The 25,080-nt window shown below is 54.8% G+C and overlaps 2 protein-coding genes across 11 annotated transcripts in view; one reads left to right on the forward strand and one right to left on the reverse strand.

Annotated features, from left to right (window-relative positions):
- SCYL1 (SCY1 like pseudokinase 1) lies at positions 1-13,165 on the forward strand. Of its 3 annotated transcripts, none has more exons than XM_053561699.1 (18): positions 3-188; positions 551-691; positions 905-1,027; positions 1,116-1,342; positions 1,792-1,882; positions 1,975-2,130; positions 5,532-5,690; positions 6,562-6,669; positions 7,433-7,546; positions 9,780-9,935; positions 10,493-10,681; positions 10,803-10,878; positions 11,136-11,300; positions 11,530-11,669; positions 12,312-12,383; positions 12,470-12,676; positions 12,765-12,819; positions 12,908-13,165. In XM_053561699.1, exons 1-18 carry the CDS (start codon positions 78-80, stop codon positions 13,030-13,032), a joined length of 2,415 nt encoding a protein of 804 aa, XP_053417674.1. In that variant the 5' UTR covers positions 3-77; the 3' UTR covers positions 13,033-13,165. The 3 variants fall into 3 exon arrangements, with proteins under 3 accessions (XP_053417677.1, XP_053417674.1, XP_053417676.1); XM_053561701.1 differs by having other exon boundaries at positions 12,315-12,383; XM_053561702.1 differs by lacking the exons at positions 12,312-12,383; positions 12,470-12,676; positions 12,765-12,819; positions 12,908-13,165 and adding an exon at positions 11,944-12,304 and having other exon boundaries at positions 1-188.
- The window catches only part of LTBP3 (latent transforming growth factor beta binding protein 3), an 18,073-nt gene continuing 5,967 nt past the window's right edge, over positions 12,975-25,080 (reverse strand). For 3 of the 8 annotated variants that reach the window (XM_053561691.1, XM_053561698.1, XM_053561697.1), the window contains 21 exons: positions 24,821-25,006; positions 24,483-24,499; positions 24,335-24,407; positions 24,062-24,160; positions 21,787-21,912; positions 21,560-21,691; positions 21,317-21,445; positions 20,963-21,085; positions 20,599-20,721; positions 17,293-17,415; positions 16,971-17,090; positions 15,941-16,069; positions 15,478-15,645; positions 15,207-15,290; positions 14,918-15,094; positions 14,682-14,819; positions 14,436-14,588; positions 14,151-14,312; positions 13,989-14,069; positions 13,771-13,902; positions 13,275-13,678 (listed from right to left, as the gene is read on the reverse strand). In XM_053561691.1, coding sequence (XP_053417666.1) covers positions 13,527-13,678; positions 13,771-13,902; positions 13,989-14,069; positions 14,151-14,312; positions 14,436-14,588; positions 14,682-14,819; positions 14,918-15,094; positions 15,207-15,290; positions 15,478-15,645; positions 15,941-16,069; positions 16,971-17,090; positions 17,293-17,415; positions 20,599-20,721; positions 20,963-21,085; positions 21,317-21,445; positions 21,560-21,691; positions 21,787-21,912; positions 24,062-24,160; positions 24,335-24,407; positions 24,483-24,499; positions 24,821-25,006 — 2,627 coding nt within the window. In that variant the 3' untranslated portion in view covers positions 13,275-13,526. Of the gene's footprint in view, positions 13,679-13,770; positions 13,903-13,988; positions 14,070-14,150; positions 14,313-14,435; positions 14,589-14,681; positions 14,820-14,917; positions 15,095-15,206; positions 15,291-15,477; positions 15,646-15,940; positions 16,070-16,970; positions 17,091-17,292; positions 17,416-20,598; positions 20,722-20,962; positions 21,086-21,316; positions 21,446-21,559; positions 21,692-21,786; positions 21,913-24,061; positions 24,161-24,334; positions 24,408-24,482; positions 24,500-24,820; positions 25,007-25,080 lie in introns of all 8 variants that reach the window. The other 5 variants (XM_053561694.1, XM_053561693.1, XM_053561692.1 and 2 more) reach the window with 5 other exon arrangements.

Raw genomic sequence — 25,080 nt, forward strand, 5'->3', positions numbered from 1 at the left:
CCGCCTCCAGCTCGGCCCGCCCAGCCCCGGCTCCGGCAGCCGGAGCGCCGGAGCCCGCGGCGGCGGCAGCGGGGACGATGTGGTTCTTTGCCCGGGACCCGGTGCGGGATTTTCCGTTTGAGCTCATCCCGGAGCCCTTCGAGGGCAGCCCGCCCGGGCCCTGGGCTCTGCACCGCGGTCGTAAGAAGGTGAGTGCGGCCCTGCTGCGCAGGCCGCGGCCGACCTGGGCCTCTCCTGGCTCGTACTGCCGGCCCAGCTGTGTCGCGCCCGGCCTGACGTGGCGGCGGAGCCTCCGGGGCAACGAGCTGGGGAGGAGGACCGGCAATGCCGACGTGGCGGGCGGAAGGACCGAGGGACCGACAAGCGACCGGACCTGGGTCACGTGGGCCCGGCTAAATCCCTAAGGGCTGACCTGGGAAGAGACTGGCCTGCGTTCCTTGTCTTTGGCCTATAAAACAGCTCTGGGCACCACCTCAGAGCTAGTGAGATCCAGGGCCAGAGGTGGGGTCAGCCTAGCTCCCACCCCTCAAGTCCTTCTATTTTCTCCCAGGCCACAGGCAGTCCTGTGTCCATCTTCGTGTATGATGTGAAGCCTGGCGCAGAAGAGCAGACCCAGGTGGCAAAAGCTGCCTTTAAGCGCCTCAAAACGCTCCGGCACCCCAACATCCTGGCTTACATTGATGGGCTGGAGGTACCTACTGCTCTGTCTGGCCATCTCTGCCCCTCCTTGCTTTCTTCTGATCTTCCACTCTTGTGCTGTCTTCCTGATTCTCAGTTTCCACCTTTGTGCCTCAGCACCTCCAGATTAGGATTTCTCTTCTCCACCTCTCTCCCCATCATGTCCCTTATCTCCATTTCCACTTCTCCAATCACATCCTGATTTCCTGGTATCATATTTCCCCAGACAGAAAAATGCCTCCATGTAGTGACAGAGGCTGTGACCCCATTGGGAATGTACCTCAAGGCACGAGTGGAGGCTGGTGGCCTGAAAGAGTTGGAGATTTCCTGGGGGCTACACCAGATCGTGGTGAGATGGGGGGCAGTGATGATGACAGCAAGGATTTTAGGGGGCATGTGCTGCAGATACTGGATGTAATGGCTCCTTTTGCCCCCAGAAAGCCCTCAGCTTCCTGGTCAATGACTGCAGCCTCATCCACAACAATGTCTGCATGGCTGCTGTGTTCGTGGACCGAGCTGGCGAGTGGAAGCTTGGAGGCCTGGATTACATGTACTCATCTCAGGGCAATGGTGGGGGACTGCCTCGCAAGGGCATCCCTGAGCTGGAGCAGTATGACCCCCCAGAGATGGCTGACAGCAGTGGCAGGGTGGTTAAAGAAAAGTGGTGAGTGACTGGGGGCAGCATGCCCCAGTCTGCCCTGTCCTGGAGGGTTCTGTAGCCTCAGGACCCCTAGACTAATTGGCATTCCCTGTTCTCTGCTGCCTGGCTGGGGAGAGAAACAGGGTCTTAGAAGTGAGGAGCATTCCTCTGCTTCCAGGGTCCTCAAGGCAGTAAGGCAGGATGGACGCAGGCTTTGGGGTTGGGTAGTTCTGAATTTGAAAGCTGTGTGACCTGGACAGATGTCCTTGCTTCTCAGCCTCACATTTTGTTTTATTTTGTTTTTTATTAATTTGTTAAATAAGGAAAACAGAACCTGCTTCTCAGGGTTGATGGGTCAACTGAGAGACACATGGCAGGTTCTGCCATGCAGTGGGTAGCTGGTGCCTAAGGCATGTTGGCGGCCTACATTGGTGGTTGATTGGGCCCTAAGCAGCTCTGGGTTACTGTCACAGGTCAGCTGACATGTGGCGCTTAGGCTGTCTCATCTGGGAAGTTTTCAACGGGTCCCTACCTCGAGCGGCAGCCCTACGCAACCCTGGGAAGGTGAGTATACTGCCCTTGGCTGTGTCTACCATCTTAGCTCCACCCTGCCTGCTACCGACCCCTACCCTGATACTGACCCCCCTCCCGAACAGATCCCCAAATCGCTGGTGCCCCATTACTGTGAACTGGTGGGAGCCAACCCCAAGGTGCGTCCCAACCCAGCCCGCTTCCTGCAGAACTGCCGGGCAACTGGTGGCTTCATGAGCAACCGCTTTGTGGAGACCAATCTCTTTCTAGAAGAGATTCAGGTGAGCCCCTATTCGCTCTTGGACCCTATATTCTTCACTTCTGCCCCCTACTCTACTTTTCGAGTTTTCTCATAATTGGACCCAATGTACTAGGCAAACCTGGCTTCAATGCTTTACTCACTCTGTGACTGCTCTTGGCTAAAGCTCAGTACTAATAATAGTACAGAGTAAGTATCCCTAATCCAAAAATCCAAACTATTGAAACTTCTTGTGTGCCAACATTATGCTCAAAGGAAATATTCCTTGGAGAATTTTGGATTTTCAGATTAGCAATGTTGAATTGGTATAATGCAGATATCTGAAAACATCTGAAATTCGAAACACTTCTAGTCCCAAATATTTTGGATAAGAAAGTCTCAGCCTGTGTTTACCAAGGAGCATGGTGAGGAATCAATGCATTTTTTTCTTTTTTTGAAGACAGAGTCTTACTTTGATGCCCTCAGTAGAGTGCTTATGGCGTCATAGCTCACAGCAACCTTTAACTCTTGGATTAAGCGATCCCCTTGCCCCAGCCTCCATGTATCTGGGACTACAGGTGCCCATCACAATGCCAGCTGTATTTTTAGAGACAGGATCTCCCTCTTGCTTAGGCTGGTCTCAAACTCCTGAGTTCAAGCAATCCATCTGCCTTGGCCTCCCAGAGTGCTTGGATTACAGACATGAGCCACCCTGCCAGGCCAAGTCAATGCATTTAAAGAGCATAGTACAGTGTTCATCACATAGCAGGTGCTTTGTGACAGCTCCTGTGGCTCCAGTAACTCCCCATATACATTTCGGCTCAGGCTTCTTTTTTTTTTGTAGAGACAGAGTCTCACTTTATGGCCCTCGGTAGAGTGCCGTGGCCTCACACAGCTCACAGCAACCTCCAACTCCTGGGCTTAGGCGATTCTCTTGCCTCAGCCTCCCGAGTAGCTGGGATTACAGGCGCCCGCCACAACGCCCAGCTATTTTTTGGTTGCAGTTTGGCCAGGGCTGGGTTTGAACCCGCCACCCTCGGTATATGGGGCCGGCGCCTTACCGACTGAGCCACAGGCGCCGCCCTCGGCTTAGGCTTCTTATGTGTGCAACACCTTGTGCTGGGGTAGGGCTAGGTGGGCAGCAGGGTGAGGAGGAAGGTAAGACAGACCTAGGTCCCTGCCTACAAGGACTTAGCAGGAGTAAAGAGACTAGGTCCCCATCCTTGGGGATGCTCACTGGGGGAAAGAGACAAAATATAAACAGAAAACATAAATGAGAAAGCCTGTCCACCTGAGTAAGTGCACGAAGGAAAATCATAGATTGGTGGGTTGTGCCTGTAGCTCATGGCTAAGGCACCAGCCATATACACCAAGGCTGGTGGGTTTGAACCTGGCCTGGGCCAGCTAAAAAACAACAACAATTGCAACAACAAAAAAATAGCCAGGACGGCACCTGTGGCTCAAGGAGTAGGGTGCCGGGCCCATATGCCGAAGGTGGCGGGTTCAAACCCGGCCCCGGCCAAAAAAAAAAAAATAGCTAAGCGTTATGGTTGGCTCCAGTAGTCCCAGCTACTTGGGAGGCTGAGATAAGGGGATTGCTCAAGCCCAAGAGTTTGAGGTTGCTGTGAGCTGTGATGCCATGGCACTCTACCCAGGGCAACAGCTTGAGACTCTGTCCCAAAAAAAAAGAAAATCATAGATTGGGTGTGCTGGGCTGGGCCTTCTGAAGGGTGACTTTTGAGCTGTGGCCTGAGGGACATGAAAGTGGGAGCCATGGGGAAGGTTGATAGGAGGAGTGTTCAGGCAGAGGAAATGGCACATGAAGAGAGGGTAAGGAGGGAGCCCTCCACTTTACCTCCAAACTTTGGTTTCCATGTTTGTACAAAGGGAGAACCATGGATGTCTGTTGGCTCCATGGTTCCAATGGGGTGGTTATAGGGAAGGAAGAAGGGAGGCTGTGCTCTGCACACTGCTCTGACCCAGCCCAGTGTGGGGAACAGAAGTGGCTGAGAATAAGAGGGATAGACACTTCCACCGACCCAGATGGAGTAGAGTCTGTGGAATCTTGGCTTGGATGAGGACAGGAGGGTCTCTGGTTCCATGAGGAACCTCAACTGCATTTGAAGGAGAAGCTGCTAGAAAGGCTGAAGCCCTATTGCCTCCTGGGCATTGTAGGGGGAGCTGGAATTTTGTTACACAGAGTTCTCCTCACATGGTTGGCTCCACCAGACTGCCTTAAAATGTGCCCTATAGGGAACCAGACCGACCCCAGGAAAACGAGGGATGGCAGTGTCCAGAGGCCCCTTTCCCATCATCAGGTGGAGAGAGCTCAGCTGCCACTGTCCATCGTGACCTTGGATGTACTTTGACCTCTCTGTGGGTCCTGGCCCCCCAAACCCTGTGATCAGAGCCAAACCTGCCTCCCACACTGCACTGAACTGTTCAAGGGCCACACAGGTCCTCCTTGTCCCCTGCAGTGTTCAAGGGCCACACAGGTCCTCCTTGTCCACTGCAGCTGTGGGTGCCAGAAGTTACCTCTTCTAGGCTGAGCAGTGGCTGTGGTGTTGGGGGAGAGCAGAGTGCGGGCCTGAGTTGTAACCCTGCTTGGCCACTCTTGATTGCTGACTTTGCAAAGGGGGAGTGACAGCATCTCTTTGAAAGGTGCAGCACTGCAAAGGTGCCAAACATTCCCTGATGTGTGGCTTTGGACAAGCTCCTTGCCCTCTCTGTGCCTCCACTCCGTTATTGGTAAAATGTAGGTTATGTTACCATCTACTTCATAAAGTTGTGGGGAGGGTTACTCAAGATAATCTGTGCTCAGAAAATGTGAATTGGGGCATTATGAGCTTAGAGGGAGGTCAGGACTGAAGGAGACCATGGGCTTACAGCCTGGTCCATTATGGCTCCATAGGAGGACCTAGCGTGGGGGTAAACTACCTTTAATCCCTGCCTTCCCACAGCCTGTCAGAACTGCACACCCAGCCCAGCCAGGCCAGGGGAACCAAGTAAGCCCCTTTACTTCTTCAAGCCTGTTTCATCATCTGTGGAGTAGGGTTAGTTTAGTGGTACTCACACCTTGAATAGTTACAAGTGATAGAGACAGCACTGTTGAAGGGTGAGATCTCCTAGTGGCTGCTCTTCTAGTAACCTGTCAGGTGGCAGCAATGAGAACTGACTGAATATCTGCTGTGTGTCAGGCACTGTGCTGGCAGCTCTTATGTGCATTTTCTGGTTGAATCCACAGAACAACCCTGCGAGGTAGTAGAGTTCTTACCTCATTTCACTGATAGGGGAATTTGCCCAAGGTCACTCAGCAGGTAACTGTGAGAGTTGTGCTTTGAACCCACTTCTTCATCATGCTGGTGGTGGCCCTTGTGCCTGCCTGTGTCTGGGAGGTGCCCATGACCCGGCTGATCTCCCCGGGTCCCATCCTGACTCCCCCAGATCAAAGAGCCAGCTGAGAAGCAGAAGTTCTTCCAAGAGCTGAGCAAGAGCCTGGACTCATTCCCCGAGGATTTCTGTCGGCACAAGGTGCTGCCCCAGCTGCTGACCGCCTTTGAGTTTGGCAATGCGGGGGCCGTTGTCCTCACACCTCTCTTCAAGGTGAGTGGGTGCCTCCTTGATGAGAGACCTGGAAGGCCTGAAGCCTCAGGAGCTGTGGGGCTCAGAGAGCCACCTGGGTGCATATGAACTGCCAAAGAGAAAGCCATCAGGTAGAGGGCAGCGCTGTACAGCCATCCTAGGCTGGGCCAGCCTGATTAGGGGAGACCCAGGTCCACATGAGGAGGAGCTTCTTGCCAGCATCTCTGTGGTTCGGAGGCCAGGGTCACCCAACCAGTTACCCCTTGGGGAGGAGGGACCCTAGAGGCCCCATGCCTGCAAATGCCTTTCTCCACAGACTCCTTGTCTTAGTGCCCTCAGTCCTTTTTCTGTTTTCCCAACTAGCCTCACTGGTCTGACCTGTGTGCCCTGGTTCCCAGAGCCCAGAGATTATTTATACCCCACCCCACCCCACCTTCCATTCTCCCCCCAACTCCCTAGGCATTCAGCTCACCTAACTTCTGGGAGCTGGATCCTTCCCACTTCCTTAGATCTCAGCTTGCCTTCTGCAGGCACTGCTGTTCCCTGCTGTGCCTACCCTGGGAAGAATCCTTTCCTCTGAAGGGCATGCTATAAGAGGAGAAGACAGCAAACAAATCCTAGGTAGCTGGGAGCCCCCAGAAACAGCAGAAATTCTGTGTCCGTGTGGCACCTTTTGTTTGGCTCCCAAAAGAGGACTTGACCTTGAAAGGTTAAGGGCAGGGTACGTAGGAGTGTGGGAAGAGCGCTGCTGGGGAGATGCCTGCCCCCCACTCTACTCTGGCATCACCCCATTCCCACCTGGTGGAATTAGCAGGGAGCCCGAGGATGTTGAATGAGTGAAGTCACCCACTGTGGTGGATGTGGCTGAGACTCTTCCTGCTTCTTACCACAGGTGGGCAAGTTTCTCAACACCGAGGAATATCAACAGAAGATCATCCCTGTGGTGGTCAAGATGTTCTCATCCACCGACCGGGCCATGCGCATCCGCCTCCTACAGCAGGTGGGGGCTTCAGCCAGTCCCTGTCAAGGCCTGTCCCACCTAGATCCTACCCTTGCTGCTGGGGAGGCAGCTGTCTCACCTCCAGCCCCAGGCAGGTGGCTAGAGCCCTTACACTCGGGCTGCACAGGGATCACAGAAACTGCACCCCTGAACATACTGGTGAGGGACCCAGTGAGGCCAGGCTTTTAAGAGGTCGAGCTAAACAAGGGACTCAATGCTAACTTTAGGCTTCAGGGCTCAAACCTTCCCCCATCTAGTCTGGTAACTCTAGCCCTCTATAGCAGGTGTACAGTCTCCTGCCAAGTCCAGGGTAGCTGGGTACATTAGACAGGATTAGTGGGGCACCTTGTGAACTAGGGGGTACTGGCAGCTCCCGAGTACTTCTCCCTCTCCTGCTGCCAAAGGCACTAGCCCTTCTCATGGCACTGTGGACAGACAGGGCAAAGGAGGATAGGTATTATACCCCCTTTTAGAGAAGAGGCAGTGGAAGCTGTAAGAGGGGACATGACATGGGCGGTCAGCTGTGTAGGACCAGGAGCCAGGCCTTCCAACTTCCAATCACTGGCTTTTCCCAGCACCCTTTTGGCCTCCCCTCATCCCTGTCCATGGGCCTGAAACCAAATATGTGGGCAGGGGGCTCAGTGGCTGACCTGGCCAGCTAGTCCTGCTGGTTGGAAAAACCAAGCCAAAAGTGGCTCCATAACAGCGAGCAGTGGGTGTGAAAGGGGCTGGCTGTGTTCTCATATCCCAACCTGGGCCACAGATGGAGCAGTTCATCCAATACCTTGATGAGCCAACGGTCAACACACAGATCTTTCCCCACGTTGTGCATGGCTTCCTGGACACCAACCCTGCCATCCGTGAGCAGACGGTCAAGGTGAGTGTGGCCAAGGCCAGAGTGGCCACTCTTGGTTTTCTAAGGCTTAGAGAGGCCTCACCTCAAACACAGAGACCTTGGTTTTAGCTGGTGGGTCTGAGCAGGCACCATCCTGCATGCTGTACGTGTGTGTATGGTGTGCATGTGTACTGTACAAGTGTGTGCCGGGTGTGTATATGCAGTACAAGTGTGTATGGTGTGCATGTATCCAGGCTGTGGGTGCAGTTCAGCAGCTGGGGAGTGTAGGGTGGATTCAGCTACAGTCTTCTATTTGGTAGATGCTCACCAAGTGCCTCTCCATGCCTGTCCCTGAGCCCCTGTGCTGGGATGCCGTGTGCATGGGCCAGCCCAGTGCCCTGCCCTCAAAAGCTTCCTTTCAAGGGCTTGGCAGATGATAAACAGAATTAGAAAATATATGCTATATTATATAAGTTGAAAAAAGTGTGAAGAGTTTGCAGTTTTAAAACAATGGTCAGAGAAGACCTCACTGAGGAGATGTCAGCTAAGGAAAGGAAGAGAAGGATTGCGCTGTGAGCCAATGTAGAGAAAGGTATTCCTTGCAGAAGGAACAGCATGTATGCAGGCCGAGAGGAGGGATGTTCGTGGAGTGTTTTAGAAAAAGGCTGAAGAGGTGTGGGAGGTGGAGTGAAGGGTAATGGTGTGGTTGGGGGCTGGGGCCTCGTAGGGCGTGGCAAACACCTGCTGCACTCTCGGGAGGTGAGACAAGAGCCACTGGGGGTTGAATGGAGCAATGACCAGGTCTGACTTGTTTTTAAAGGGTCTCTTTGTGGCTCATGCATGTAATCCCAGCACTCTGGGAAGCCAAGGCGGGTGGATTGCTTGACCTCGGGAGTTTGAGACCAGCCTGAGCAAGAGGGAGACACCATCTGTAAACAAATAGCTAGCTGGGCATTGTGGTGGGTGCCTGTAGTCCCAGCTACTTGGGAGGCTGAGACAAGGGGATTGCTCAAGCCCAAGAGTTTGAGGTTGCTGTGAGCTGTGATGTCACCCAGGGTGACAAAGTGAGACTCTGTCTCAAAAAAAAGGGGGAGAGGGTGTGGCTCGGCGCCTGTAGCATGGTGGTTATGGTGCCAGCCACATATACTGAGGGTGGTGGGTTCAAACCCGTCCTGGGTCAGCTAAAACAACGATGACAACTGCAACAAAAAATAGCCAGGTGTTGTGGTGGGCACCTGTAGGCCTAGCTATTTGAGAGGCTGAGGCAAGAGAATCACTTGAGCCCAGGAGTTTGAGGTTGCTGTGAGCTGTGATGCAACGGCACTCTACTGAGGGTGACATAGTGAGACAGTGTCTCAAAAAAAAAAAAAAAAGGTATGTCCCTGTTGCTGTGTGGAGAACTGATCATCAGGGGAAGGGTAGAAGTGGAGACACTGCTACTGCCTGTTGCAGTGGCCCAGATGGGGAGAGCTAGTAGCAGGTGGCCAGAAGGGAGCACATGCTAAAGGTAGATCCAGCAGTGTTTGCTGATGGGCGAATATGGGGTCAAAAATGGCTCTGATGCTTCTGGCCTTAGCAACTGAAGGTTACTGGCACTTACTGAGAAAGCTGGGTGGGGGGGGGAAGGTTTGTGGGAGCAGGCCAGGCCCCTCTTGGCTGTGTCTGTTAGCCAGATGGAGACCAGAGCTTATGGGAAGCCATTTAAAGCCATGAAATAGGCGAGGTCACCAAGGGCAAGAGTTTGACAAGAGTCCTAAAGATTAGCTCTGGTTGTCTGAACATTAAGATCTCAGCAAGAGGAATAGCGAGGTCAGAGGAGAAGCAAGAGGGGCTGGTGTCCTGGAGGACCAGATTCAATATTGTCAAGGAGGAGGGAGATCTCAGGGGTGTCAGAACTGCTGAGGGTCAAGTTTGGGTGTGAGGATAGAAAGTTGGCCATTGAATTTAGCCACATGTAAGTCATCAGTGACCTCAGGCTGACCCATCTAGTAGAATGGGGGATACATGTGTGAAAGTATGGGTAGTGCCCATAAGAGAGCAGAAAGCATAAATGGGAGATAGCAGTGCAGGCAAACTGTTGAGGTTTTGCTGTAAAGGATGACAGAGAAATGGGGGTCCTTTTCTTCAACATGCTGGGTCAGGGCAGACCCAGGCTGGAGGTGGGTTTGGAGGCTTTGGTGGGTTTGTTCTGTGCTAAGTGCTACCAGGAAGCCATTCTGCATGAGGCCCTCTGCCTGTCCCCACCCACTGTCTCCACTGTTCCCTCTGCCCATAGTCCATGCTGCTTCTAGCCCCAAAGCTGAATGAAGCCAACCTCAATGTGGAGCTGATGAAGCACTTCGCACGGCTACAGGCTAAGGATGATCAAGGCCCCATCCGCTGCAACACTACGGTCTGCCTGGGCAAAATCGGCTCCTACCTCAGTGCCAGTGTGAGTGTCCTGCATGGCTACTTGGGAGCCCATCCCTATCACAGGACCCCAGCCTCCTCCAGGGCCAGAAATCCTGTGTGCAGGGGCTTTCTTCCTCCTAGAGACCTAGCCCCCAGGTGCTCTTAGCCCCTCTGTCCAGGCTTCCAGAGGCAGAGTCAGTTGTACCAGGTCACATAGCCACTAGGGCCCTATGGCCTGTGGACATCCCCTTAGCCAGAGTTTGTAAACTCTGATGCCGCCTGTGCCTAGATGGTTAACAGGAATGAATGAATCTGGTCAGCAGGGCAGGTAGAAGGGTAGGCAAACTCCCCAGCCTCATGGGCAGCTGCTACTTGGGTCTCTGTGGCCCTGAAGCAGCATGGAGCCCAGTGATCTGTGAAAAGAAGCCCAGATCCAGACTTTTAGGTAAATTCTCTCCATTTAAGTTAGTATTTAATTCACATTTTTTACAGTCTGGGGCCCCATGGATGGTCTCTGTTCTGGGAAGTAAGGGCTGGTGATTCTGGGCCTTAATATTGACCTTGTACTCAGGAGCCCTCTTCCTTGGCTCATCCCAGACCAGACACAGGGTCCTTACCTCTGCCTTCAGTCGGGCCACTAAGGACCCATTTGCACCCTCCCGGGTTGCCGGTGTCCTGGGCTTTGCTGCCACTCACAACCTCTACTCGATGAATGACTGTGCCCACAAGATTCTGCCTGTGCTCTGCGGCCTCACTGTGGATCCTGAAAAATCCGTGCGGGACCAGGTGAGACACAGCTGGGGCTGGGCCCTGGAGCTAGAGCTCTGGGGGATACCCAGGCCCTAGCTGGCCTGAGCAGGCTCTTGGGAACCCCAGAGCTCCCAGCTCTGCCCCTTGCTGCCCACAGGCCTTCAAGGCCATTCGAAGCTTCCTCTCTAAACTGGAGTCTGTGTCAGAGGACCCCACCCAGCTGGCAGAAGTGGGTAAGTGGCCTACATTTGTATTCTCTTTTCCCCAGCTGTATCCTTGACTGTTGTCTGTTATCTACTGGAGTTACAAAGAACTGAAAAGACCCTAGTGAGCATACTTGACAGACACCTTCAATTTCATAGATGGGAAAACCTAGGCCTGGAGAAGGGATGGGGCCCCATAGGTCACCTTGTTTTACTTCTTGCCTCTTACCACTCTTCCCTTTTGAGCCTGAGTGCCCATACCCACATCTCTCTCATGCCACTGCCAGAGAAGGATGTCCATGCAGCCTCTAGCCCTGGGATGGGAGGAGCCGCATCCAGCTGGGCAGGCTGGGCCGTGACTGGAGTCTCCTCACTCACCTCCAAGCTGATCCGTGTACACCCTATGGCTGCCCTGGCTGAGACCAATGTCCCCCAGAGACCTACACCTGAGGGTAAGTATCCCAGACAGGCTGTAGCAGTGGCTGAAAGGGCTGGGAGGTGCTGGTACCCAGGAGCTGATGCTTGCCTCCCCCTGGGGTGGATGGGAATAGAAAGGAGGGGTAGGGGCTAGGCCCCTTGTGGGCTTCCTCAGTTCCCCTTCCCCTGCCTGTACCCCCTCCCCCCAGCAACCTCTGTCATCCTGAGACCTCCCTGAAAGCTCAATGAGCCTCTGTTCTCCAGGACTTCCTGCCCTGGCCTCCACCCCTGTCCCTGCCACCCCTATAACCTCAGACCAGTGGGAGACACAGGAGGACAAGGACACAGCAGAGGACAGCAGCACTGCTGACAGATGGGATGACGAAGACTGGGGTAGCTTGGAGGTGTGTGAAGCTGAAGGGGCCTTTGTAGGGGACCCCAGCTCAAAGTCACAGGCTGCCATTCAAGGAGCTTGGGGCTGGCCTGTCCTAATCTGCACAGTATCCCTGGCAAGTAGGCCTCCTAGAGTGGTTACTATAGGCCAGAGCCAGCAGCTGAGCTCCACTGAACTCTAGAGGCTCTGGCTACAAGGCTGGAAATGTCAGGCAGGGCAGCTGGTGGTTGGGCAACCCCCTGGACTTTCTCACTTTCCTCTGCATCCTGTTTTTCCTGTTCCAGTGCCCACCCAGTCCTGTGGTCAGCAGATCCTTTGAACTCAGGAGTTGGAGACCAGCTTGAGCAAGAGGGAGACCCTGTGTCTACTAAAAATAGAAAAATTAGTGGGCACTGTGATGGGTGCCAAAGTCCCAGCTACTTCAGAAGCTGAGGCAGGAGGATTGCTTAAACCTAAGAGTTTGTAGTTGCTGTGAGCTAGGTTGATGCCATGACACTCTACCCTGAGCAACAGTGACGCTCTCAAAACAAAACAAACACTACACACAAAAAAATAGAGACTGGAGCCCATGGCTGGGAAGGGGGTGGAGCGTCTTGCTTGGCCTCTAGGGTGGGGTCAGTGGTCACCAGCCTCTTCCCCCCTCCCTCTGCAGCAGGAGGCGGAGTCTACCTTGGCCCAGCAAGAAGACTGGAGTCCGGAGGGCCAAGCCAGCAGTGCTGGGCAGGTGAGTGGGTCAGGGCAGGATGATGAGTGCCGGGGAGGGGGATCAAGTCTCCTTCCTGGCCCAGTGCTACCTCCCATGCCTTGCAGGTTATCAGCGGGGACCATAAATCCCCCGAGTCTGACTGGAGCAGCTGGGAAGCAGAGGGCTCCTGGGAACAGAGCTGGCGGAAGCCGAGGTCCCCCGAGCCGCCCCCCGAGGGCATGCGGCTGGCCAGCGAGTATAACTGGGGCGGATCTGAGCCTAATGACAAGGGCGACCCTTTTGCCACCCTGTCTGCGCGTCCCAGCACCCAGGTACCCAGGGCAGGTATGGCAAAAGGGTGGAGGCTGGGCACACCTCAGCCAGAAGCGTCCCCATGGCAGCCCGCCCTTCCTTTTTTAGCTGAAGCCGGACTTGTGGGGCGAGGACAGCTGGGAGGGCCTGGAGACTGAGAGCCGTAAGTGCTTCCCCAAGCGGGCTGACAGATGGGGCTCCCCCACTCTGGAGCTGGGGACCTGAAACCGACCTCCCTTTCCTGACCACAGGACAGGCCAAGGCCGAGCTGGCCCGGAAAAAACGTGAAGAGCGGCGGCGGGAGATGGAGGCCAAACGTGCAGAAAGGAAAACAGCCAAGGGCCCTATGAAACTGGGAGCCCGGAAGCTGGACTGACCAGCCATGTGGGTGCCTCTCGGCCGCGGAGAGCCCGCAGGTGTATTTATTGTACAAACCATGTGAGCCCGGCCACCTGGCCAGGCACGTCTCACGTGTACATAATCAGAGCCACAATAAATTCTATTTCGTACTCCCTGTCCCAGCTCAGTAGCCTCTCCGAGGCAGCCGGAGTCTGGCGCCGCCCTGCGCTGTCTGTGCTCACAGTAGATGGGAACATCAGTTTGCTTCTAAAGCCAGAGTAAAGAGGCACGATCTGATTTTTATCAGTTTCTAGGAAACACCTTCTAGGGGAAAGGCAGACAGTGTCCCAGACCCAACCTCAGCCTGTGATCCAGGCACTGCTGGTATGGGCGCCCTCGGGTCTCAGAGCACAGGAAAGGGCCTGCGGGTTCTCAGGGTCCCTGCATCCGAGCCCTAAGTCGAGGCAAGATTGAGAGGCCAAGCTGACAAAAATCCCTCGGTGATCACCAAGGTCCAGGCCGAGGGTGGCATCAGCGGCGACGCTGGGGCACACAGGTACCGTGCGGGCGGCTGCGAGCGAAGCCGGCTTTGCAGACGCAGCGGAACGAGCCGCTCGTGTTCACGCAGCGCTCACTCTTGCACAGCAGCCCGCGCTGGTTCAGCTCACGGCACTCGTCGATGTCTGCAAGTTCAGGTGACAGGTGCCATTTGCAGTTAGCTTCTGGCCGGCCCAGAGCTGCTAGGTCTCGTGCCCTGCCCTGCAGCCCAGCTCACCTACGCAGCGAGCACGAGAGGTGTCCAGCTGGAAGCCCCCGGGACACTCACACACTGCACCACCTGGCCGTGGCACGCAGCGGCCGCTAACGCAGCGGCACTCATCTGAGTCTTCCTCCGAACTGTCCTCCTCTGCGAGGAGGGCAGGAGAATAGGGAGTCAATACCGTCCCCAGCCTATGGCCACCGCCCCCTCCGCTGCGCTCCTGCTGCATTCACCTCTCGGGGGCTTCCCCAGCAGCAGGGGGCTCGTGTCCCAGAAGGAATTGCTTTCACTCTGCGATGTTGGGCACTGGGTCCCTGAGAGGGGCAGCCATCGATGTCAGTGTACCTCGGCTGCACTCGTGCTCCCTCCCCACCACCGCTCCCGGACCAGCTCACCGGTGCCGCGCGGCGGGCACGGACGACACTGGGCACCCCAGCCTCGGCCCTGGCGGCAGCAGCAGTCATCAAAAGTGAGAGCTGGCCCAGCGTAGGGGCCCGCGCACATACCATCCTCTCCACGCTGGCCCCAGCACACGTCGCGCCGCTCCGGGGCGCGCTCTGCTGATGGGACCTACGTCAGGGAGGAGTCCGAGACAGGGACCGCCCGCCTCCGCTCCACCCAATGTATGGCCTCGGTGCTCCACACGACACACAAGGCCCCCACATAAGCCCCAGGCTGACCCTCGCCTGCACCAGCCGGGCTCTCCGGGAGTTGGCAGTCGCGGCCCGAGGGCCCGGGCACCCAAGGCGGGCGACACTCGCAACGGTAGGACCCGGGTAAGTTGACGCAACGCCCAGGACGGCAGGCTGCCGGGTCCTGGCACTCATCCACGTCTATAGCAGTGAGGGGACGGGTGGGGGTGCGGTCACTGTATGGCCTGGGCCCCCAATCCCTCTGCCACCCCGGCTTACCAGCCCAGGCCTCACCCATCTCCTCCGGGTTCAGACACTGGCGCTGTGCTGGGCTGTACTCGGCTGGGGGCGTGCAGGCGCAGCGGTAGCCGCCGCGGGTATTCTCGCACACTCCATTCAGGCAGTTGGACTCGTCCAGACACTCGTCCACATCTGCGGGGGAGGAAAATCATAGGTAACAGGAGCAGGTCCGGGTGGCTGTGCTTGTCTCCTCGCCGCTTCCCCAGGGCCTCTGGGCTGGCTGTGCTCACCCACACACTCCAGCAGGTTCCCATCGTAGTAGAAGCCCTGCTTGCAGTAGCACTCGTAGCCGGGCTGCGTGTTCACGCACTTGCCCTCCTTGCAGATCTCGGACCCAAACAACATGCACTCATCGATGTCTGCGGGGTGACAAACTGTGGCGCTCCTGCCCTGGATGGTGGGCAGGGCTGACCGCAAGAACAAAGCTCTCGCGGGGGAGGGGGGACAGTCTGCAGGTTGGGAAGGTGCAGGTGGGGCCTACCCAGTGCAGAACCGGAGGACCGGGCTCCTGGGACTTACCACGGTGGGCTGGGATGCCATAGTTGACAATGTTGTTGTCCTGGGTGTAGCCCTTTCCGTCAGGGCACAGGCTGTGGAACTCAGCTGCAGGGGGTGGGGTGGGGGGTGGGGCAGAATGGGACTGAGCACGTCCAGCCCATATGCTGGCAGTTGGTTCTCTGCCTCATTTCCCAACTTGAAGGGGTAGGGCAGGGGACAGAGAGCCATTTCTCCCATTTGGTTTCCAGATAAAGAAACTAAGGTTCTGGGAAGGGGCCTGTGGCTTCCTGACCTGAGCTGTAGACTGGGCAGGGATAGATTTCACAGTGGTCTCCCCAGCCAGCTCCCAGGGAGCAGCAGCACTCCTGTTGGGTGACGTTGGTGGCCAAGACACTGTCGCAGAACACCGTGTCATCGAAGTTTAGATAGCACTCCCTCTTGTGGTGGGGCTGCTCCACCTCTGAGTGGGGGGAGGGCAGCTCAGGGTCTTGCAGACACACTGCTTTTGCCTGGTCTATCCATTCTACCCACCACAAGTCTCTGTCTCCCACCTTCCCTGGCTTTTCTTAGCCACTATGTGACAGCCAGCATCAACATGGGGTTTAGGGCTCTTCAAGGTCTGGCCCCACCCCCCCAGGCAGAAGCAATTTCTTCCTGTTCCCCAAATTCAGGAGGGTGAGATCAGAACACATCTCTGAACCATAGCTATAGTTCAGGGGTTATCTAGCCTGGAAGAGAGCTGGGAGGACACTCACCCTCACAACCATGCTGGTCCTGGGTGGGAGTGAAGCCCTCATCGCAGACACACATGTAAGAGCCCTGCAGATTCTCACAGGCCCCATGAGGAAGGCACAGGCTGGGGTCCTGACTGCACTCATCTATGTCTGGGGGGCAGAAGTGGCTCAGAGGAAACCCAACCCCTTCTTCCCTAGGGCTGTGCCCTGAGGGCCTCACACAAGTTCAGAACTTGAATTTCCACTTTGATTTCAGTGGAAATTTCGCATCAGTCTGAGCATGTGGGTGGGAGTGTGCACAGTCACTGCTGTCATTCAAAAACCTTTCAGGGACACCCCCCCCCATGACAACAGAATAAAATCCTAACTCTCAGCTTAGCATTTAAGGACTTTCAGTTTGGGGTCCCAATACCTGTAAAAGTCTTATCATCCTTTACTTTAACCTCCACCCCCACCTCTCAGGGCATAGCTGTCTACCCTCCTCTAAAAACAAAATTAGCTCCTTCCCAGAGCTCTGAGTTTTGCAAATACTGTTCTTCGGGCCTAGAATACCATTCTGTGCCTTTCTCTGCCTAGGGAACTCTTACTTATGCTTTAAGTCCTAGACAGTGACCTCCCCACTGCAATTAATCACTAGTCCAGAATTCTCCTGGAACCCAGCACCCTGACCTGTGAGAATCAGTTTAAATGTTGGCTTCCCCTAGCTGGGAGCCTTGGGTCATTGCTAAATAGTACATAGCCTTGAACTTGGCAAAAAGAAGGTGCTCAGTAAAGTCTTGTAGGATGAATGTGCACATATGGATGAGTTGGTGGAGAAGACTGACACATTAATATCTGTAAAGAGCCTAACAGAATGACTAGCACATAGTAAGCACAATAGAAGTGCTTACTGCCATTCAGTCATAACTGCCATTATTACTATGCTTATTGTTATTTTGGGCAAAAGAGTGGAAGGCTGATGGGTGGATGGAAAAACAGAATGGTCACAGTGTGTCCAAGGGAGTACTTTCCCCTGCCACACCCTCAAGAGCCCTCAGTCAATCTCCCATACCTTGGCACTTCCTGCCACCCACCAGCCGATGCCCCTGGGGGCAAAGACATCTGTAGGAGCCATTGGTATTGATGCAATCACCCCCAATGCAGGCTGCAGGGAAGTCACACTCATCAAGGTCTGTAGGGGATCAAGGGAGTAAAGAGTCTCAGGGGCTGAACCTCTACGTACAACCCGAGGCTGCCAAAGCTTTCCCCCAGGTCCCTGGCTTGGTGTCATGCCCCTATGCCCCATCTGGGATCTGGATTGGGACTGGACTTGGGCAGTAGGGATCCTGAAGTATAGAGGGACAGGTCAGCACCCTGGCTCTAGGACTTCTCACCCTCACAGTGGCTTCGGTCCCTTGACAGATGGTAGCCAGACAGGCACTGGCACTGGAAGGATCCTAGAGTGTTGGTGCAGATGCCATTGTCACACACGTCCCCAGCCTCACACTCATCCACATCTGCAGGACACAGGAGGTGTCACAGGGCCAAAGTGGGGACCTCCTCTACTCTCTCTTGTGCTCTGTGGTAATCACTATGTGCTAGTCACTCTGTTAGGCTTGTTACAGATATTAAAGAGCTCTGGAGTGCCAGAGCTGAGGCCAGTGGCACTCAGAAGTGTGGGGCACTCACCCTGTTCCTAGGTGTCACACACTTACTTCCCTGGCAAGCAGGCCAGGTATTGCTGGCCCCCTGGGCCATGCCTGATGGTAAACAGCCTCCCTGCCCTCACTAAACAAGACGCTCCCTTCCCCACCCTCCTCTGGGCATCTTAGCCACAGCTGCTTTCACTGCTGCTTTCTTTTTTTCTTTTTTGAGACAGTCTCACTTTGTTGCCCCAGTAGAGTGCCATGGCCTCATAGTTCACAGTAATCTCAAAGTCTTGGGCTTAAGCGATTCTCTTGCCTCAGCCTCCCAAGTAGCTGGGAGTACAGGTGCCCACCACAATGTTCATCCTTTTTTTTTTTTCCTAGAGACAGGGTCTCACTCTGGCTCAGGTTGGTCTCGAATCCGTGAGCTCAGGCAATCCACCCACCTTGGCCTCTCAGAGTGCACCGTGTCTGGCCTTCACTGCTGCTTTCACCCTTCTCTCACCTGCCGTAGCTTCCTTCTTCCCTGTAGATAAGCTCCCCTAAATCCTCCTCCTTTGCTCAAAATAGTTTCCTTTGCCCATGCAGTAAAGAAACCCAACTCTCCTCTGAGGACATGATTACCTGCAGTCCTTTCTGATGGGCTGGTTGTTGCTAACACCTCAGGCCCCTCCAAGCCTAGGCTCTTCCTCTGGGGTGTGGATCAGGCCTGCACCAGCCTCCACCCCTCTATGGCTGTTGGAACCACCTTCCTAGCTCCTCTCCTTCAGTTTCCCTCTCCATCCTAGGAGTTCCCAACAGCTTTTGGATGACTAAGGTCTCTAACCTCACATACATGACTTCTGTGAGCTTCACCTCAGGCTAGCCAGTCTCTCTCAGGGCCCCTCCGAGCTTTTATCTCTCAGATCTGCCCCACCCTGCAGCCCTTAGACGGGGCTTCCTTCCCACTGCCATTGCTGTCCGCAAGTCCTCAACTCCTGCCTCCTTAGTTCCCTGATCTTGACCTATACCCCTGACTCTGAAAGTTCCCAGCCCTGATCAGGGTCAGGGCTTGTCTGTGAGCTCCCATCCCTGAGCCCACTAATGCTTCTTCCTCCTCACTGGTCTGGCAAAGCCCAGCCTCCAAGCTGAGCACACTGGGCCATGGCCACATGCTCCAGCCTCCAAGGTCGGGCCAAATCTTTAGCCTGTTCAGTGCCTCCCTCTCTAGCTCCTTTTGAGCCTGGACTTCTGTAAAGCCCCAGGGCAGTCCCCACTTCCAAACCACCACTTTTTTTTTTAAGCAGTTTTTGGCCAGGGCTGGGTTTGAACCCACCACCTCCGGTATATGGGGCCAGCACCCTACTCCTTGAGCCACAGGCGCTGCCCCCAAACCACCATTTATCCTCAGGTCTCCTAGTTAACTCAGGCCTTTCACTATTTACTGAGACAATTAAGGGTAATCACCTTCAAACACCTGAAAATTATCATCTACCTCCACTCCTTTCTTGCTGCTCCTGTTCTCTTGTCCATGGCTAGCCACCTGCTGACCCTTCTCCCCTCCTCTCCTAACCCTGTGGCCCCTGTCACCCCCTCACCCACTTTCCTGGCATCTTTTCCTCAGCTTATACTTCAAAGTCCCACTCCTGTGACTCCAGGTCTCACTTTTCCTCACTTGCTGCCAATATCCTGCCCTCCATCCCCATCACACCACAGAGGCTATTTCCCAAGGCCACCAGGGACCTTCTTGTCTCACCTGTTCATATTTTACAAGAACCTCTCTATTGCACTTAGCTCATTCTCCTTCCCTGGACATCCCTCCTCCCCAGCTTCTCACATGGTGGCCTGCAGTCCTCCATCATCCCCTCTTCTCAGCTCCTCTTCCACCACCTGCCCCTAGTGTGTCAGTGTTCCCAAGACTCTGCCAGATGCCCCCTCTTATCCTACCCACCCTCCTTGGCAGAGCAGGTGCACCCCAAGACTCCACTGCCCTGACAGCCTACAGTTTGGCTCCAGGCCGGTTATGTCTAACCCAAGCCTACCCTCTGCTGCCATTTTCAACTGAAAGACCCCCTGGGACCAGCAACTCAACTTGTCCACCAAGGAGCTCAGCATCTTCCTTCCCTAACATGCCCACCCCCGGAACCCCTATCCCAGTGGGCACCACCACCTGAGTCACCTCCCCTCTCTCCTTCAGCTTGACATCCAGTCAACAAGCCCTGGTAATTTGTTCCAATATTACATCACTGGATGGCCATCCTGAGGCCACAACCCTTATCCCATCCACCACCACCACCACCACTGTCTTGAGTCTCTCCAATAGACCTCCAGCCAACTTCCACACCCAGCTGCAGGCAACCTTCTAAAACAAATGGCAAATCTTGTCACTCTTCCCCTCAAAATGCTTCCGGTGTTCCCTTACACCTTCAAGATAATGCTCAACCTCCTGGACAGGGCTCAGGGGGACCTCCACAGCGTGGAGACTTGCTCCTCCCCAGCCAGCCTCAGCCCCCAGTGCCTGGTCATTCCTTACAGTTTCCTGCACATGCCATGCTGTTTTTCACCACAGTAGCCATGCCCGGCATACTGTTCCATCTCATCCTTCTTACTTGGTTAATTATTATTGATTCTTTAAGATAACTCAGGCCTTCGCCCTCCGGTTTGGCTGGTGTTTCCAAAGAGCACCCAAGCTCCATCCAGGCCCAGTCCTGCACCCTACAGTCTGTCTTACATTCTCCAGTTTCTCTGAATCCCAGCCTGCCTCTTGGTGCATAATAAACACGAGTGTAGGGAGGGGGTACTAATGCCTCCCTTCAACTTTTGAGATTTTTTTTTGATAAATTTAAGTAACATGTTTTGCAAACGCAGCTTCAAGCCCTGCCCCCTAAGACTCCTCCTACATGAAAATTTTGTCAGTGCCTTCCTTGTCGAGATTCTCTGAGGAAATGAGCAACTGGATCAAAGAACCAGGAGATGAATTAGCCACCTCCCGCCACCCGCGTTACAGAGAGACCCACTTCCCGCTTCAACGCGCAAGCGGCAGCGAGCTGCCTGGGTTGGGACGCTGGATCTCACCCACGCAGCTGCGGCCGTCGGGCGCGGGCGCATAGCCCTGGGCACACGTGCAGCGGAAGGAGCCTGGGAGGTTCTCACACCAGCCAGGAGAGCAGGGGCTGCCTTCAGCGCACTCGTTCACGTCTGCGGCAAAGAGAGCGCATCTCAGTCGCTGCCCCACAGGGTCTGACAGGCCGGGGTCCCGCGGCAAGGTGTGGCTCTCCTGCGCCTGGGGTTGGGAGGAACTCCCCCTGTATTATCGAAAGGCCCTGCCCCCGGGCCGGGGCTACTGCTGGTGAACTCTACCGGCTATACCCGGAAGGTCCCTCATTAGTTTTCTCGGCCCCGCCTTCTACCCTATATGGGACCCAGACCCCGCCCTCACCGCGACAGGCCCCGCCCCCCTGGCTGCGGTAGCCGGGCTGACAGGCGATGCATTTGTAGCTCCCGGGTTTGTTCTCGCATTTGCCATCAGGACAGGTGCTCGGGTCCCGGCATTCGTCAATGTCTGCACAGGAGGAAAAAGGACGAGGAGGACTCATCTGGGGACAGCGTGGCTAACCCAGCGCTCTGGTTCCTCGGCAATGCCTCCCTCCGTCACAGATCGAGGCGAACCCCGCGCACTGGCCCCCAGGCCCTAAACTCTGAGAGAGAGTAAAGCAGAGACTGGAGTGCAGGTCCCCCGCCGCCACATGAGACGGCGGAGGCCCCCGCGTTGGTCTGGATGGGGGTCCCTCACCTTCGCACACAGGCAGTCGAGAGGCTTTGAGCCGGTAGCCGGAGTAGCAGTTGCACTTGTAGTGACCCGGAAAGTTGATGCAAAAGCCGCCTTCGCCACACAGGTGAGGTTTGGCGCACTCATTCAGGTCTGAGTCGGAGGAAGGAGGCACGAGGAGGGTGTAGGGGGTAGTGGAAGGAATTACACAGCAGCCCGGAGGAGAACCCGCCCTACCCACTGCCGCCCCGCCCTGGTGGCGCTCACCCACGCACGAGCGCCCCCCGGCGCCCACGTGCAGGCGGTAGCCGCGGTTGCAGTGGCAGTTGTAGGAGCCCCCAGTGTTCATGCAGATGCCCCTCCCAGGGCCGCACGGCTCAGCCTCACACTCGTTCACGTCTGAGAAGGACGCAGCGGGCCCAGAAAAGTCAAAGGGATGTCGCAAGGAAGGGTTATTCCCGGGCTACTCGCCCGCATGCCTGCCCCATGCTCACCCACACAATAGCGGTGCTGCGGATGCGACCGGTAGCCGGGGTTGCAATGGCAGGAGTAGTCTGGGGGGCCAGGGACACACTCTCCGTGGCCACAGATATTCTGGTTCAGTCGGCACTCATCTGTCTCTGAGGGCAGGGACTAGTCAGGGAGCATTCACCTCTGCCATGTCCCCAGGACAAACCAGGATACCCCAGTCCTACTAACTCAGATACCTGAGCCCAGTCATACCGTGACCTCAGGTTCTTGCTAAGCCATACTCCAACCTGAAGATTTCCTATACCTCCATCCCTGACAACCCTAATATCAAGACCCCAGATAGCTCCAGCCAGGACTCCAGGTCCCTGACATCCTATCACCTCATCTGATATTTCCATTCCCCACTCACTCCACGTCCTTGACCCCAGTCACCTTGAACCAAACTGAATCCCCTCAGGGCCCCTCAGTCCCAATACCCCTGCCCAAAGGGCTCAGAAACCTCCTTCTCAGTTCTCTCAATATCTAGATCCTATGGCCTCGGTCACACCATTATCCTCTGGAGCACCCCTGCCAATCCCCCTCCCAAGTCAAGCAGGAGCTGGTTTCCTGGGACTCCTAACTTGTGCCACATCAGTGCACAGGCAGTCAGATGCAGGAAGCCCCTCACCCTCTTTGTTACCAAGCCCAGGACTCCCTGCCTCCTACCTCTCCCTTCTTTGATCCTCACTGCCCACCAGTCTTCTCTCCAGCACCCTATTCCCTCACTGCTCTCACCCCCCACCCCATCATACCCTTGCAGCCCATCCAGCAGCCTCAGCCACAATACCTGAACTCTGCTTTCACCAGTGGGCTTTTCAGGCCATTTTTGCCTGGAGTACCTCCCTTTAGGGTTCCTTAACTCTACCCCCAAAACTTGCCCAGGCATCTTGTCCTCTACATCCTCTAAAGCCCCCAGAACAGCCACCTCTACCTAGACTCTCACCCCAGGATTTCACGTAGGCTCAGACTGCCAGCTCCCCTTGTGGCTTTGCATACACACACAAGGGCTTGAATCTGGCTCAGCTGTGTGACCTGGGGCAAGTTATTGGACCTCTCTGAGGCTCTACTTTCTCATCTGGAAAATGAGCCTAACAATGCCTCATACACTTCACAGAGTATGAGAAGGTTAAATGGTATTCAGTACATAGAACTCTTCACACAGTGCCTGGTACAGAGTGGTTACTCAATCTGAGCTGGAAATTTTGATGCTCAAAACCTATAGACATTTCCCATAGCTTTTGGCATCAAACCCAAACCCTCAGCAAGGCTCCACGTACTGGATTTTCCCTGGTGCAGGTGTGGTTTCTCACTCCCCCAGTGTATCATGCTCCCATGCTTTTGCCCAAACTTAACTTATCTTAGGATGTTCTTTTCCTCAACTTGCATGCCCATTCTTTCACCACTTTGGCTCTTGAATTTCTATCAGTCTTTAAAACTACTCAGAAAGCCTTCTCTCATTGCTGCCCTGCATATTATCACAACACCCAGACCTCCTTCTGCTCTGATTTATTTTTTCATAATATTTGTGAAACACACTAAATTTTTTTTGTCTTTTTGTTTTTCTAACAGGGGTGAGATGATGTCTCAATGTGGATTTGATTTGCATTTCCCTGATGATTAATGAGGTGGAGATTTTCTTTTTATTTTGAGACAGAGTCTCAATCTGTCACCCTGAGTAGAGTGCTGTAGTGTCACAGCTCACAGCAACCTCAAACTCTTGGGCTTAAGTGACTCTCTTACCTCAGCCTTCCAAGTAGCTGGGACTACAGGCTCCCGCCACAATGCCCGTCTATTTTTTGGTTGTAGTTGTCATTGTTGTTTGGGAGGCCTGGCTGGTTTTGAACCTGTCAGCTCTGATGTATGTAGCTGGCGCCCTAGCTGCTAAGCTACAGGTGCTGAGCCAAAACATACGAAATTTCTATGTGTTGGTCTTTTAGTTGCCTGTCTGCTCTTCAAGGACAGGAAATTTTTGTCATTTTTGTTCACCGTAGCTTCTCCAATACCTAAACAGTGCCTGGCACATAGTTGGTGTTCAATAAATATTTGTTGAATAAATAAATGAATAATCTCAGACTGGGTTGATCACCATGCTATCTGGGTCATTTGAGGGCAGGGTGGGATCTTTGCTATTTTCTGGGGCTTCTCTAGTGCTGAGCCCTGGATGTTGGCTCTAGGGAATAACTGCTCCCTAGAGGGGAGCAGAAAAACTAAGCTGGGGGCATGGCCTATCCAGGGCATGGCCTTGCTGCATGGCCTTACCTGTGACCTGAGTAGGAGCAATCTCCACAGCGCTGCGGGAAGGGGGCAAGTCCGGCAGGAACCAACGCATTGTGGGTGGTGAGGGGCGGGAGATCAGTTCTGCCAGCAGCAGTGCACATGTCAAAAAGTGAGGGACACAGAGCTTCCCTTCTTTCAGGCCTTCATCTGGCCATGTCACACCCCAGCTTCACTGCCCTCGAGTACTTAGGCTGTGAATTCTTCCCACCCAGTAACTTAGCCCCTGAGGATTCATCCCTGCAGTACTCAGCTCACCCGGGTAGGGCCGGGCAGGATATGTGGTGGCAGTTGGGTGGCTCTGCTGCACTGACCGCTCCTCACTCACTGGCTGTGGGTGATAGCAGCATGAGACCTCTGTCTCCCTCACCTGCCCCACCCCTCCCACCTAGGCTCTCATACTCACTGAGTCCGTGGTCACCCCTAGAAGAGAAGAAAAGATAGGGCCAGTAAGTGTTGGGGTGGGAGAAAGGAGTCAGGCCTGTGTTCAGCAACTGGGTATTTGTGGTTACAATATCTAAGAATTCAGAAATCATGTCTCTGGGTCAAAGGTCAGGGGTTAGAGCCTTGCATAGTGGTCAGCGGCTCAGGTCTGGGGGAGCAATGGTTGAGCAAGATCCTTGGGTTATAGTTCAAGGAAGGCTTGGGAAGTTATAGCTCAGGTCACATCTTTGGGTCATGGGTCAGAGGGTCAAGTCTGGGGGTCAGTGGTTATGTCCAGGAACAGAAGGAGTCAGGCCAGACCTCTCTCCTCTTCTGTGTCCTCAGATGGTGGCGCCTGGCTGGGGCTCTCAGGGTGCTGCTGGGGCTTGGGTGGACCGTCAGGGTGCAGGAAAAGGGAAAAGTCACTTTCACCCTGAATGGTGAGTGTCTGGTGGGAGGTAAGGATGTGGTACCCTTTCCCAGCTGGGCAGATCTCCTTGAAGGCAGCTAGGGTCAAGACAGCAGACACAGAAGTGAGTATTTGCCAGACAGGTACGTGGACAGACACCCACCCCCCCCCT

The sequence above is a fragment of the Nycticebus coucang genome, chromosome 14 (genome assembly GCF_027406575.1).
Source record: "Nycticebus coucang isolate mNycCou1 chromosome 14, mNycCou1.pri, whole genome shotgun sequence".
Classification (NCBI taxonomy): Eukaryota; Metazoa; Chordata; class Mammalia; order Primates; family Lorisidae; genus Nycticebus; species Nycticebus coucang.